Raw genomic sequence first — 13,600 nt, 5'->3', positions numbered from 1 at the left:
TCCTTGACCGTAACAATCGCAGCATTAGACAGAGCAGGTGCCACCTCCCGGACAGGCAGGTCACCGTCGAAGGCGAAAAAGGCGCAACCGGGGAGGCCCGAGCCGAACTGGATGACCGCGGGAGGTTTCTGCCTAGCCATGCAGTTGACCGTGAGGTGACCATCAGAGCGACAGATCAGGCAAAAAGGAGGGTTGGTGCAGCGAGACTGGAAATGGCCAGGCCTGTGACAAGCGAAGCAGGTGAGCGTCGAGGGGTTGTTATGGGAAGCAGAGGACGAGCGGGATTGCGGAAGCGACGGAGGAGGAGGAAGGATCCCATCCCCCATCCCCGGAAAAGGGGGCGCCCCAGAGGCCGGACTGGGCGGCCGACGCGCCGGCCCCGCGAAGGACCGAGGCGGCGGACGAGCACCAGCACCAACCCCAACCGAGCGAGGAGGAGGAGGAGGGCGCGACGGAGCAGATGGACCGCGGCCCACTCCCGGAGCAGGAAGGGAGGCAGAAGACGAAGAAACACCACCGCCAGAGGCCACCGCCGCCTCCCACGGGTCCAGCACCGGAGAGAGAGAATGGCCAGATCCAGAGCCCTGCGGGCTGGATCCGGGCACACCAACCCTCTCCGAGCGTTGCGACCACTCCGGACCCAAAGCCCGAGCCTCGCGGTCATGAGCCACCTGCTCGCGCGCCGCCTGTTCCGCCTCCAACTTGGAACGGAGCGAAGCCTCGAGCTCCATATCCACCGCGGAGGAAGGGGAGTCCTCACGACATCGCTTGCTGCCCGAGAGCGCCTCGCAGGAAGAGCCCTGCGACTTGTCCATGGATAGCACCACAACAAAAGGAAGGAGGAGGGGTGGAGGTGGGGAGGATCTAATGAGGTGACGAATGGGAAGACGGTGACGGCGCAGATCGGAAGCGGAAGCCGGAAACCCTAGCAAAGGGGAGGAAGAGCCGCAGGGGTCCATAAATAGCCCGTCCGAGCCGTGCCCACCTGGGCCCGACTCGCCACATGGGCCAAAGAAGGTTGAGGAGCAGGAACCCGGACGATGGGCCCAACTGGGCCGGACGGGACCAGAGGGGGGAAATCTGCCACTGACAAAAGAGGGGGAGGAGAGGCAGGCCCACTGGGTAACGGCAAACCGCAAGGCCCATCAAGCCCACCCGAGGGGACGTCCCGCGGCCCGATGGCCACCTCGGAGAAATCGAGATCTAGGTTACACGAAGCCACCAGCGACCCCGCCGTCGCCGCCGCCGTCGCTGCCGCCGGCGACGAGGCCGCCGCAGAGGCTGCAGGAGAGGGGGATGGGGGGCCACCAAGCTCCCCATCAGGCGCACTGCCCAGGACAACGAGATCAGGTGACGCAACAGCAAACTTACCAGACTTACGCCGCCGCCGAGAGATCCGAATCCAGCCATCGACCGACGAAGACGGGACTAAATTTGCAGATTTGAACTCTTTACTCCATTCCTTGGTCTTCATGCATTTATTTCGAATACGGAAGGAGTAGACTGTGTTCCATTTCATTCTTTGGTTTTCCCTTTGTTTTGTTTAGTCCTTGGGTGCCCTTTATTCCCCAACTATAGAAAAAAAGTGCATCATGCGAGGTTGAATTGGATCCACCAATTAGGTGGCCGCTGAGACGAAAAGGCAGCAATCAAGATTGGCTAGCCGGATAAACAAAGAGCTCAGGATGTCCCTGCCTTCTTTACACCAAGGCAGCAGAAAATGCTGGTTTCATCAGATTCTGGTTTCATCGAATTTAAGCCACCAAACTTAATTATTTTCATGATACACAGAAAAGCGGGGATCCCAGCTCTTAACAGTTAACAATATTGGATTGCACCAGCAAATAATAATAATATTGGATTGCGCTTTCGGGAGTTATTTACCCAAAACCACCACACTTGGAGCTAGGGTAACAACTCGGTACCACATTTAAGCCAGGTCATAAAAAACCACCAGAAATACGCCTAATACGTAACGCAGAGCATTAATAGTTTGATTTGCCCACGAAAACAGCGAAACTGACAAGTTGGCCCCGTTTGTCGGGCTGACGTGGCCTGCCAATGTGGATTATTCGCTGAGGTGGCCCAAGGCCCCACCTGTCAGGTGCATCTCTTCTTCACCTCTCTTCCCTAAAAGAAGTCCACCATAGCCATATCCCGCGCCGCCGCCGGAGCTCAATCCCGGCGAGCCACCCCACCACCGGCGAGCCACCCCACCGCCACATCCACATGCCATCCGCGCCGAACCACCCTGCTGGAGCTCGATCTACCTCCATGAAGGCGGACGCACATCAGGCACCAGCGGCCGTTCGGATCCGGCGAGGATCCGCCCCGCCGCCCAAACTGCTGCCTGGCGCCGGCGCCGAGTCGAAGAGGAGGATGACTACATGAGAACTCTCCTTGTGTGTTCTTGGTTCCACCGCCACTTGCTGCTAGCTTGAGTACGTGCGCGGCCTGGGACTCCTGGTGGGCGCGGCGAGCACGGGCGTGGCCATGGTGCTCCATGACGGCGCGCGCGGCCAAGGTTTCCCAGGCAGGCGCCGCGAGTACGGGCATGCCCATCGCGCTCCACGATAGCGCACGCAGACATGGCCTCCCGACGAGCCCCGCAAGCACGTGTGTGGCCATGGCGCTCCACAACGGCGGGCACGGCCAAGGTGCGCAACCACGGCGCGCGCAAGTTCCCTACCAAGCTCGACGGATCCAGGCACGCTGAGGGCTGGGGCAGCGCGACGACGACGGGGCAGCGCAACGATGACTGGGTAGTGCAGCGAGGTCGAGTTCATCCATGGCGGCTGCCATGGCAGCAGGTTCTTGTTTGAGAGAGAGAGACACAAGGGATGAAGGAAAAGAAAGGGGCGGTGAGAGGAGCTCCAGCGGCTTGACAGTGGCAGCCAGGTCTGGGATTACCGCCGACCAGCAAGGACGGCAAGCGGCGCCGGCGGCGTGCAGTGTGTAGATAAGCGCACATTACCTGTTTGATGAAATGCCCAGGAAGAAAATTCCTAGGAGAAAAAGAAAAAAAAGGGAAAAGAGATAAATACTTGAGTCATTGACAGGTGGGACCCTCGTCCAACTCAGCAAATTGTCCACATAAGCATGCCATGTCAGCCCGACAGGTGGGCCCCACCTGTCGGTTTCGCTGTTTTCGCGACTAAATTCCAGCATCAGTGCTCCGCATTACGTATTAGACGCATTTATGGTGTTTTTTTGTGACCTGACTTGAATGTGGTACCGAGTAGTTACCCTAGCCCCAAGTGTGGTGGTTTTGGGTAAATAACTCCGCTTTCGGAGCTAGGAAAGGTCACAACAGCTTGATTATTACTCCCTCCGTTCCAAAATAAATAACCTAACTTTATACTAATTTTGGTACAAAGTTGGGTCATCTATTTTGGAACGGAGGGAGTAGTTGTAAGTCGGTTCACACACGCACACACCTACACGTGCGCGGACGGATTGTTGTGAGCTATGCCGCCTCCTCCCCCTCCTCCAAAAAAAGAGCTAGGATTCCTGTCTCTCGCCGGTGCCGCTGCAGGTCCGCCTCGTCTCCAATGGCCCTAGGACCATGGGGGCGCGGTGGATCCTGACAAGAGCCGGCGGGAGGGCTTCGATTTTAGTCATTCCTTTCCGTTTTGTTAGAGTTTGTGTCCTGCTTAGAAAGGCGACACGGCGGCTCCCTGAAGATGGAATAAAGGTCTCTCCGCCTAGCCCCCCGTTCCATCGGTGCGTCTAACATCGTTGATGGGCGTGTGAAGGTGTGTTTCCGGCGGATATATCTTTGGTGGATTTCCTTGGATCTTGTCGTTGTTCATGTACGTTCGTGTGTCTTTGGGTTGGATCTCTCCGATCTACATTATTCTTCATCGGCGGTTGTTGTTCTGGTGTGCTAGTCCTATGGGGCCTTAGTACGATGACTTCCCGAGTGTCTACTACAACAAGTTCTATCCGACTCCGGTGATGGAGGGGCGATGACGGCGGCGTGCTTTCTGCTCGCTTCAGTGCTTGTAGTCGTCGCTAGGTGGTCTATGAATCTGGATGTAATTTTTATTATTTTTGGTGTTTATTGTACTGCCATGATTGAAGATGAATAGATCAGAAGTTTTCTCGTAAAAAAAAGCTTGATTATTAGTTTAGTTCGGCTGAAAACTTCATTAGCTGGGCGTCTCGTTATAACCAGATTATCAGAAGCGGCAAAGTTGGCAACAAACGTTTTTTGGGAAAAATTATCAGCTTTGAACAGTTCTAGATTATATATCATTGTTTCTTTTGTCGATTTGAGGGGGTGGAGGGGGATTACTGGGCTTGAAAAAGTATGATACAAGTTGTTGATAATTATGGTTTGGGGATTGTGCTAGAATTATATTGAGTGGTTGTAATATGTGGTTTATTAGTTTTGGTAACAAAACTGGAAGGCCCAATGACGAAAAAATGGGCATTCATCAATTGGTTAGTGGCGAGCGGCTAGCCGGGTGACCTAGCCCACTAGCCGCGTTTGATCCTTGGCTACATTCGGCGTGTGCCCATATTTCTTCTTAAGAAAATAGCACATGAGCTAGTCCATGTTGTCATGTTTTTTTCAACCATTGTTGCCATGTTTACTTACTGTATTTTTTTTCTTCCTAAAAGTGCATTCCATATTTTAATGACTATCTCTACTTTTTAAAATTTGTCCAAATTTAGTTGGTACTTGTTTCTGTTCTCATGGTTTTTCTTGATTATGCCTTCAATGGCGTCATCGCTTGGCAGTGAAGATGGTTGTGTGTGGAGACAAGGATCAAAGGGTGGGGAAAATGGTAAGGTTTTGGTGCCTTGGTGTGCATACGACGGTTAGGGAGTAGTGGGTTACACCGTTAAAAACATGATATTTTCCACGAGTGGATGTGAAGTAGTAGCAGAGGGATTTTCTATCTTGAAATTTTAGACTATATCCGAATTAAATTTAGTTTTTTAGTCAAACATGGTCATAAGTTGGTAAACTTTCTTCAAGAAAAAATACATTCGAAATATGTTTCTGAAACGGTTAACATTGAGTCTAAACTATTCTACTCTTAATCCAGCAGAGCCAGTGAAAAAATAGTGCACCATGACAAAATAGCTGGCCCTTGAAATATGCTATTAGCATGCTATTTCACGCTACATCGTGCTATTAGCGAGACATTGTACACGGATTTTTTTGCAAGGTCCACATAGATTTATTTAGCGAGACATTGCTCAGAATGCTATAGCGTGCTACTCTCTCCGTTTCTAAATATAAGTCTTTTTAGAGATTTTAATAAAGAACTACATATAGAATAAAATGAATGAATCTATACTCTAAAATATGTCTATAACACCCGTATGTAATTCATAGTAGAATCTTTAAAATGACCTACATTTAAGAACAGAGGGAGTATTAGGCCCTGTTTGGTTCGGCTGTGGATTTCTAAAAGCAGCTGTAAAAAATCTGTTGTGGAAAAACAGCTGTGGAAAATCTAATGTGAAAAAGATGTAGGTCATTTGGCAAACCAGCTGATACAACTTTTTCAGATTTTGGCCCACAGTGGAATCAAATTTTGGAAAGCACGTCCTGAGCTGCTTCCGCTTTTGATTCAGATTTTGATAGCGGATTTCTAGAGTCGGATTCTGCTGGGTTCGCCCTTTTGTTCAGATTCTGCTGCGCGGCAGCGGAATCCGTTAATAAAAGCTGAACCAATCAGAGCCTTAGGCTATAGGGCGGTATTTTTTTCACTGAGCAGAGCACTAGTGGTGTGTCGCAATCCGAAACCGTATATGACGTTTGGTTCCCAAAACCCGTCGGCAGTTTCAACTTTTGAAAGGGGGTTTAGTGACAGAAGAAGTGAGAAAGTCGCCCGCGAGGATAATAAATTGGTCCGTTCCGGCCACCCCGCGCTTCCCCTTTCCCGCATTCTTCGCCTCCGGCCTCTGCTCGCGCTCCCGTCCGCGCTCCCGTTTTCGCCACGCACGAGCACCACGAGCGCGCTCGAGCCTCGAACAAATTCCAGCGCCCTCGCTCGGACCAACCCGATTCTCCGCATCTGATTCGTTCTCCCTCCTGCAAGGCCGTCCACAAGTTCCGGCCTGCTTCTTCTTGCTTCTTGGCGCGCTAGCTAGCTATTTGGTAGTACGAGATCGAGCACCGGAGCTACCTGCCGCACGCACTGGAACCACCGAACGCGGCATTCCTCGCGTCACGGAGCCAGGCATAGGCAGCATGGGCGCGGGCGCGTCGGACCTCGCGGCGCCGGCGGAGGCGGCGATGTCCGTGCTGGGCGACATGCCGGAGCTGTGCGCGGCGGAGGTGCTGCTCCGGCTGGGCGCGCCCGACATATGCCGGCTCGCGCGGCTCAACCGCGCGTTCCGCAGCGCCGCGGCCGCCGACTTCGTGTGGGAGGCCAAGCTGCCCGAGAACTACGGGTACCTCATGGGGTTCGTTGACGGTGACTCTGAGGAGGGAGGGGCAGGAGGGAAGAAGAGCGCCGTGGGGAAGAAGGAGGTCTACGCGAGGCTCGCCAAGGCCGTGCGGTTTGACGACGGCAAAAGGGTGAGATTTTTCTTCCTTCATAATCCTGTGTGTGCGTGTGTGTGGATTAATTTCATTTCGATTTTCAGTGTTCTTCTAGAGGAGGATTTGGAGCACCCGGGTGCTCCGCGCGCTTATATGAACAATTCATTCAAAAAAATACCGTGAAATTTGAAAAAAGACTGTTTGGGTAGATTTTTGTTCGGACAGTATTTCCTTCGCCATGGATACATTTTTTAGAATTTTTCCACGAAATTTCACACGGGAGTAGATTGGTAACCCAAGTTTGATATCCCCAAATTTCAGATTTTTTATTTTTTGGTATTTTTTATGATTATTTTTCGTATAGGGGTGTGGAGCACCCAGGAGCTCCTGTGTATTTTTCCTGTTCTTCCAGCAGTTTTGTGAGACTCAAATGGAATTTTCAGAGACCTTTGGGAATCTAAACTCTAGATATTTTTCGTCAAAAGAAAAAAACTGTAGATATTTCAATTGCCTCTTTAAAAATCGTACATGTGTTCTGAATTTCTTCATACTTTCCCCTATGTTTTGACTATTAGTATGTTTAGTTATCTGAACTGATGTCAAAATCTGAAAGAAAATTGTACTGTCTGTAACAAATTTGATCCAAATATGAACTTACAGTTGCTTTAGTAATTTTGGGTTAAAGTTCCATACAAGAATCTGAGAAAGTAATTAAGAAACTATGAGCTGTAAGGAAACCATGATAGGCTTCTTTTAAAAGTTCCCATGCTTTGGCTATGTCAACATAAACTAGTGCAAAATATGCCGTGCACGAAAAAACTTAATCTCTTCTTGGAGAATGATTCTATAGTCGATTTCTCAAACTCGTGTATCTCGGCTTCTTTTTTATTATTCTTGTTTTGACGAAGAACACTCCTGTGGTTGCCTTGCAGGAATTCTGGCTGGAGAAGAGCACCGGCATGGTTTGCATGGCATTGTCCTCGAAAGCGTTAGTGATAACGGGGATCGATGACAGGAGATATTGGGTCCACATGCCAAACACAGAGTCTAGGTAATATTTTGAATTCAGATCTTGCTTCCAATCATATATATGCTTAGTACTACTAATGTTTTTCATCTTTTGCTTTGTCTATACTACTAGTAGTTATTTTGAGTGTCGCACACCCTGTTTAATTTGTACTAGTTGAACGAAAATATCTACCATTAGCTTTATGTAAAAGAAATATCTACCGTTACCATTGATGATGCCAAAAAAAAGTGAAACAAAGTGTAGCTTTCATCCCTTTTTGACAAATTTGTATTGCTCAAAATGCCGCGGTTGCCAGCTCGCATACCGATGATGTGATCATGGACGCTGGCAAAAAAATGACAGGAGATAGTTGGTTGAGTACAGATTTTTCGACGGAGGTAGAAATTTTCAATTATATATTTTTGGATTACTGAAATTTCAAATATCGTGTCAACCCTTACGTCCCTTTCGTTTGAAATCTTCATCAGATCATGCAATCAACAAATCTTTCAATACGACCAACAAATCCTTATATGTGTATATAATTCTATTTCTCTTGATGATGATTGTTGAAAATAATAGGAGTTATCCTGAAGGAAATCTGAACCTTTCTTCTCTCCCTGCAGGTTCCAGTCCGTGGCGTACCTGCAGCAAATCTGGTGGTTCGAGGTGGTCGGGGAGATCGACTTCCGCTTACCGGCGGGGACCTACAGCCTCTACTTCAGGCTCCACCTCGGGAAGCCCTCTTCCTCCAGGCACGCCGGCCGCCGCGGCTGTGGCGGCTCCGAGAAGGCCGGCAACGGCATCCACGGCTGGGACAGGAAGCCGGTGCGGTTCCAGCTGTCGACGTCGGACGGCCAGAACGCCGTGTCGCAGCGCTACCTGGACGACGAGCCGGGGAGCTGGGCGCTGTACCACGCCGGCGACTTCGTGGTGGCCCCGGACACGGAGGAGCACGGTCAGGGACGGCCGGTGAGGGTCAAGTTCTCCATGGCGCAGATCGACTGCACCCACACCAAGGGCGGCCTCTGCGTCGACTCCGTGCTCGTGTACCCCAGGGGCTTTCGGACAGAGAGAGTGGTTGATGCTCAGAGGTGACTGATGAGATTAGTTTGTGCGCTTGATCGTGTTCGTTTTGTACTGTAAATAATAGCTAGAGAAATGAGTGAAGCAGTAGGTCGTGACTCGTGAGCGTCAGTGCTTGCTTCAGATTACCGACTGGTTTGATGTGTTTCCATATTGAAGGTGAAGCTCTACATTCCTACAAATCAGGGTTGTTCAAATTTCGTGAACATTTATTTTAAATATCATGAGCATTTTTCAAAGTGCACAAACATATTTTATAATATGTGAAACAATTTAAATGCCACACATATTTGTTGAAATTACCTAAATGTTAGTTATTTTTCAAATAAAAATGTGACACAAATAAAAAGGAAAAAAGTCCAGCCAACTTGTGCCAATGAGCCGGCCCTATATATAAGGTAACGGGAGTTTTATTTCATTTCAGTTTTGTACAAGGGTGTGTTCATTTTTTGATCTACTTCATTTTGTACTTTAAACAGAGAGAGACCAGAGAAATACACGATCGTAGTTTTTTTGTGAAACGGTTTTCGTACACTTTTCTATATTTTAGTTTTTTGTTCTTTTCCTTTTTTTATGTTTTACTTATTTAGCTTTTATATTTTTGGGTATAATTTACCATTTTTCCTTTTTCGTTAATTTCAAATATTCTCCCTTTACTCTTTTATTTTCCCAGTTTTATCTGTAACTAACCAATATGTATAAACCTTTTTTGAAAAATTCAACTTTCTTTTCAGAAAACACGTGAACATTTTTTATCTTTCATGAACCCATTTTAAATTTCATGATTTACTTTGCAAATACGTGAACATTTATGGTAAATACATGAATACTTAATTGTACAAAGTTTTATAAAAGTGTATGAACATTTAAAAAAAGTGTGAACACCTTTTCAAATTCGATGAACGCTTATTTTACATGAACATTTTTCCAAAATGCACGAACATATCTTTTAAATATGTAAAGCAATATCAATGTGATGGACATTTTTAAAAGACATTGTGAAGTTACCTAAAAAATTATTTGTTTTTAAAATTAATTTGAAATTAAAAATAACAATTTTTTTGAGACACAAAAAATAACACAAATAAAAGGGGAGAAATCCTGCCAACCTGTGTTAATGGGCCGGTCCCGTAATAATGTAGCTTGATCGAGTTCATTTTGTACCGTGAAACAGAGAGGGCCCGAGAGAAATACATGTAGATCATAGGGTTGTCGAAAGAAATGTACTAGATCATAGGTTAACAGTTTTTTTCTTCGAAAAGGGACACTTTATTACTTAAAAACTTTAAGTATTATACCTGGTCTCTGCATAACTAAAATGCAAACAACCAACAAAACCCTCACGACAAGCCAAAATAAAAGAAGAAGCGAAATACAAAGAAACATGTATATCTGCATAACGCCTAAACTGTCGGTGGCCTAATCCTAAGATCATGCTGCCACCCATGTTGAGTAAAAGTATCTCTCGTCATAGCGTCCAATCATGTACATGTTGGAAAACGTTGCATGTAAAACAAAAATTTGTATACGCACACGCAAGATCTATCCATGGAGATGCATAGCAACAAGATGGGAGAGTGCGTCTACGTACCCTCGTTGACCGTAAGCAGAAGCGTTTAGTAACGCGGTTGATGTAGTCAAACTTCTTCACGATCCAACCGATCGAGTACCGAAAGTATGGCACGTCCGCGTTCAGCTCGGTAACGTCCTCGCCTTCTTGATCCAGCAAGACGGCAAAGTAGTGGATGAGTTCCAGCAGCACGGCGGCGTGATGACGGTGGTGATGATACTATCTCCGCAGGGCTTCGCCTAAGCACTACGAAAATATAACCGAGGGACGAAACTGTGGAGAGGGCGCCGCACACGGCTAAGAGATTGTCGTGGTTATGTGTGGCACCCCCTCCCACATATATATACACGGGATCAAAATAATATTCTGATCACAACCTGACCTGGCACGCTAGTAGTACGTTGAATTTCCCTATGAACTAGGTTGAACTTCCACCAACATTGCCCAAATGGGGCTTGCGATATACCGTTGGAAAGCTATGGACACCAATATCATGACTCAACTTAAATTCTTGGCAAAATATAAGCGGTTTATGAGCAGTTTTGAAAATCGTTTTTTCTTCACACAAAAAACGTGAATCGTATTTTCGATCGCATTTCTATACCGTTTATCGGAATGAGGCATATAATATGGCATTGGAAAGCTGCTGCAAAATCACTCCTTACACATGTTGAAAGTTTTCTCTAATTTCCTATGGTTAAAGAGTAATTTGAAAAAACGTAAAATTTCGTAAACCGAACAGCTGAGTTCATTTTTTCGATGTCATTTCTAAACGGCTAATCCAATGGAGGCATATGATACGGCGTTGGAAAGATTATGAAAATGCGCTACTTTTTCATCTTGAAAGTTTTTTCCTAATTTTGAATGGTTTAAGAGTAATTTAGAAAATGGTCGAAGTCCTACCGAGTTCGTATTTTTGAGCCAATTTTTAACCGTGCGTCCGAATGCAGCAAATGATATGGTGTTGGAAAGCTTGAACAAATGCGAAACTTTTTTGTATGTATTGTTTCTCCCAATTCTTTACGGTTTTAAGTCAGTTTCGAAAATGGCGAAAAACGTATTTTCACCGTAATTTCTACAAACTTTATCGGAATGGGGCAAATAATATACCGCTGAAAAGCTACGGAAAATGCGAAACTTTTTCATGTTGATGGTTTTCTTTGATTCCTAGCCGTTTTCAAGTAATTTCGAAAACGGCGAGATCATGCGTTCTGCCTTTATCGCGAAACAGATTCTTCAAAAATGCACCGCGTGAAGAACCTGAACTTCTCGGCGCGTGTACCTGAACTTCACTCTGTTTTTCACGTGATTTTTTTGCTCGAAGATCTCCATCCACTGCTCGTAGCTCTCCATCCACTCACCGAAATTGAGCAAGTGATATATCGATGGAAAGCTGTTGTAAACACGCAACTTTTCCGTGTTGATCATTTTTCATACTCGCGACGATTTTAAAAGTTTTTCATTTAATATTCATTTAGTGTAGTAGGTGAACTTCCTGTTGTTTTCACGTTGAACTTCTGTGACGTATTTTTCATTTGTAATTTTCTCATCTATTCGTCAAGTGTTACACAAATGGTATTTCTTTTGTATAAACCTCTCTCACAATATTTTTTTAACTTTCTTCGACGGAGGATTTGAACTTATATCAACAAAACTTTTAGTCTTTGCTTTTTTTTAATTCTTTTTAATAGAAAATGCACACCGTGTAGTACGTGAATTTCTCGCAGTTATCAAGCCGAACTTCTGTCGGTTATGTGAAAATATCTGAGTTTTTTATGAATATTAATCTGAATTTCTTAATCTTTTTATGAAATTTTGAAGCATTCTATTATTAAAAGTTGAACTTCTTGTTATTTAATTTTTGAACTTCTTGTTTCCATTCTTTAATAATGAGGAAAATATGAGTTTTCTATAATCATCGAACTTCTCAATCTTTTTAATATGGACTTCCTGGTTTTATTTCTTAATCTTTTTATGAAATTTTGAAGCTCTCTATTATTAAAAGTTGAACTTCTTTGTTATTTTATTTTTGAACCTCTTGTTTCCATTTTGTAATAACGAGGAAAACCTTGCCTTTTATTCATTTTTTCTCAATTTAAACACACACCATGTAGTAGATGAACTTTTTCCATTTTTATAATTTGAATTTTTTATTTTCTTTTTTGAAATCAAATTGCTATCAAATAATAACTAAACTTCTTTGTGGATTGAGAGAATTATTTTAAAACACAAAAAACAATTTTTTGTGTGTTTTCGAACATGGAAATACGCTATGAACCTCTCTCTCAAGAATTTTTGAACTTCCGACGAAAGAGCACTTGAACTTCTAGCAACAAAAAATTAGACTTCGCCTTTTTACTCTTTGTTCTCGTATGAAACACACACCATGTAGTACGTGAACTTCTGGCTGTTATCACTTTGAACTTCTGTCTATTTCACTTTAGTAACGGAAAAAATCTGAGTTTTTTACAGAGACCGAACCGCTCTAATTTTTTTTATTTGAACTTCTTTTATGTTTTCTAGAAATGTGAAAATTGGAGTTTTGTTACAAACCTCAAACTTCTTCGTTATTTTGAATATAACTTATTAGTATTGTTCTTTAGTAACCGAAAAAACCGAGTTTATAAATAAATATCAAACTGCTCTGCTTTTAAAAATTGAACTTCTTGGTTTTATTATTTAGTAACAAGAAAAAACTGAGTATTTAATATGCATTGAACTACTCCGTTTTTTAAAATTGAACTTCGTGGTTTTAACCTTTAGTATCGAAAAAAATCTAAGATTTTTATAAACATCAAACAACTTCATTCTTTTTAATTAGGACTTCTTGGTGTTATTCATTAGTATAGGGAAAAGTCCTAGTTATGTAATAAACATCGAACAGCTCACTTATTTAAATTTGAACTTCCAGATCTTAAAAAATACAGGGCACATCCATGTTTACAAACCTTTGAAACTACTTGGTTTTTTCATTTGACTTTCTTGGTTTTGGAATAAAAATTTTGAACTTCTATGTTATTTAAATGTGAACTTCACCAATATTTTACTAAAATGTAGAAACACCATTTTTTTATTAACTTTTCGAACTGTTCCATATTTTATTTTTGAACTTCTTGGTTTATTCTACGGTACTAGGGAAAGTTACAGGTGTGTATTAAACATTGAACCAACCTATCTTTTTAAATTTGAACGTCAAGGTGTGTTTTAGAAATGGTTGAACTTACAAAACAAAATTATGTTTTTTTCCACCTTTTCTATGAACTTACTATGCTATATCTTGTGAAGTTTTGTTTTTTGTCTCACGACATTTTTAGGCATTTTTTTGCTGTCGGTGAAATGGCCTTGGCGGTTCTGTTTTTTTCAATGATGATTTTCTTCAGTATGTGGTACACGTGAACTTATCAATTTCGGAAACATGAACTTCTCATGC

General features: G+C 44.3%; 1 protein-coding gene across 1 annotated transcript; it reads left to right on the top strand.

The window, feature by feature from the left end:
- Nucleotides 1-5,874: 5,874 nt before the first annotated feature.
- Nucleotides 5,875-8,782, top strand: LOC125511540 (F-box protein PP2-A13-like). The gene is made up of 3 exons (XM_048676939.1): nt 5,875-6,541; nt 7,438-7,556; nt 8,141-8,782. The coding sequence occupies exons 1-3, from the start codon at nt 6,212-6,214 to the stop codon at nt 8,610-8,612; spliced, it is 921 nt and encodes a 306-aa protein (XP_048532896.1). The 5' UTR covers nt 5,875-6,211; the 3' UTR covers nt 8,613-8,782.
- Nucleotides 8,783-13,600: the final 4,818 nt, after the last annotated feature.

Source organism: Triticum urartu, chromosome 5, assembly GCF_003073215.2.
Source record: "Triticum urartu cultivar G1812 chromosome 5, Tu2.1, whole genome shotgun sequence".
NCBI classification, from domain to species: domain Eukaryota; kingdom Viridiplantae; phylum Streptophyta; class Magnoliopsida; order Poales; family Poaceae; genus Triticum; species Triticum urartu.
The sequence above is the reverse complement of the archived record's forward strand: the minus strand, read 5'-3'. Positions and strand labels throughout refer to the sequence as shown.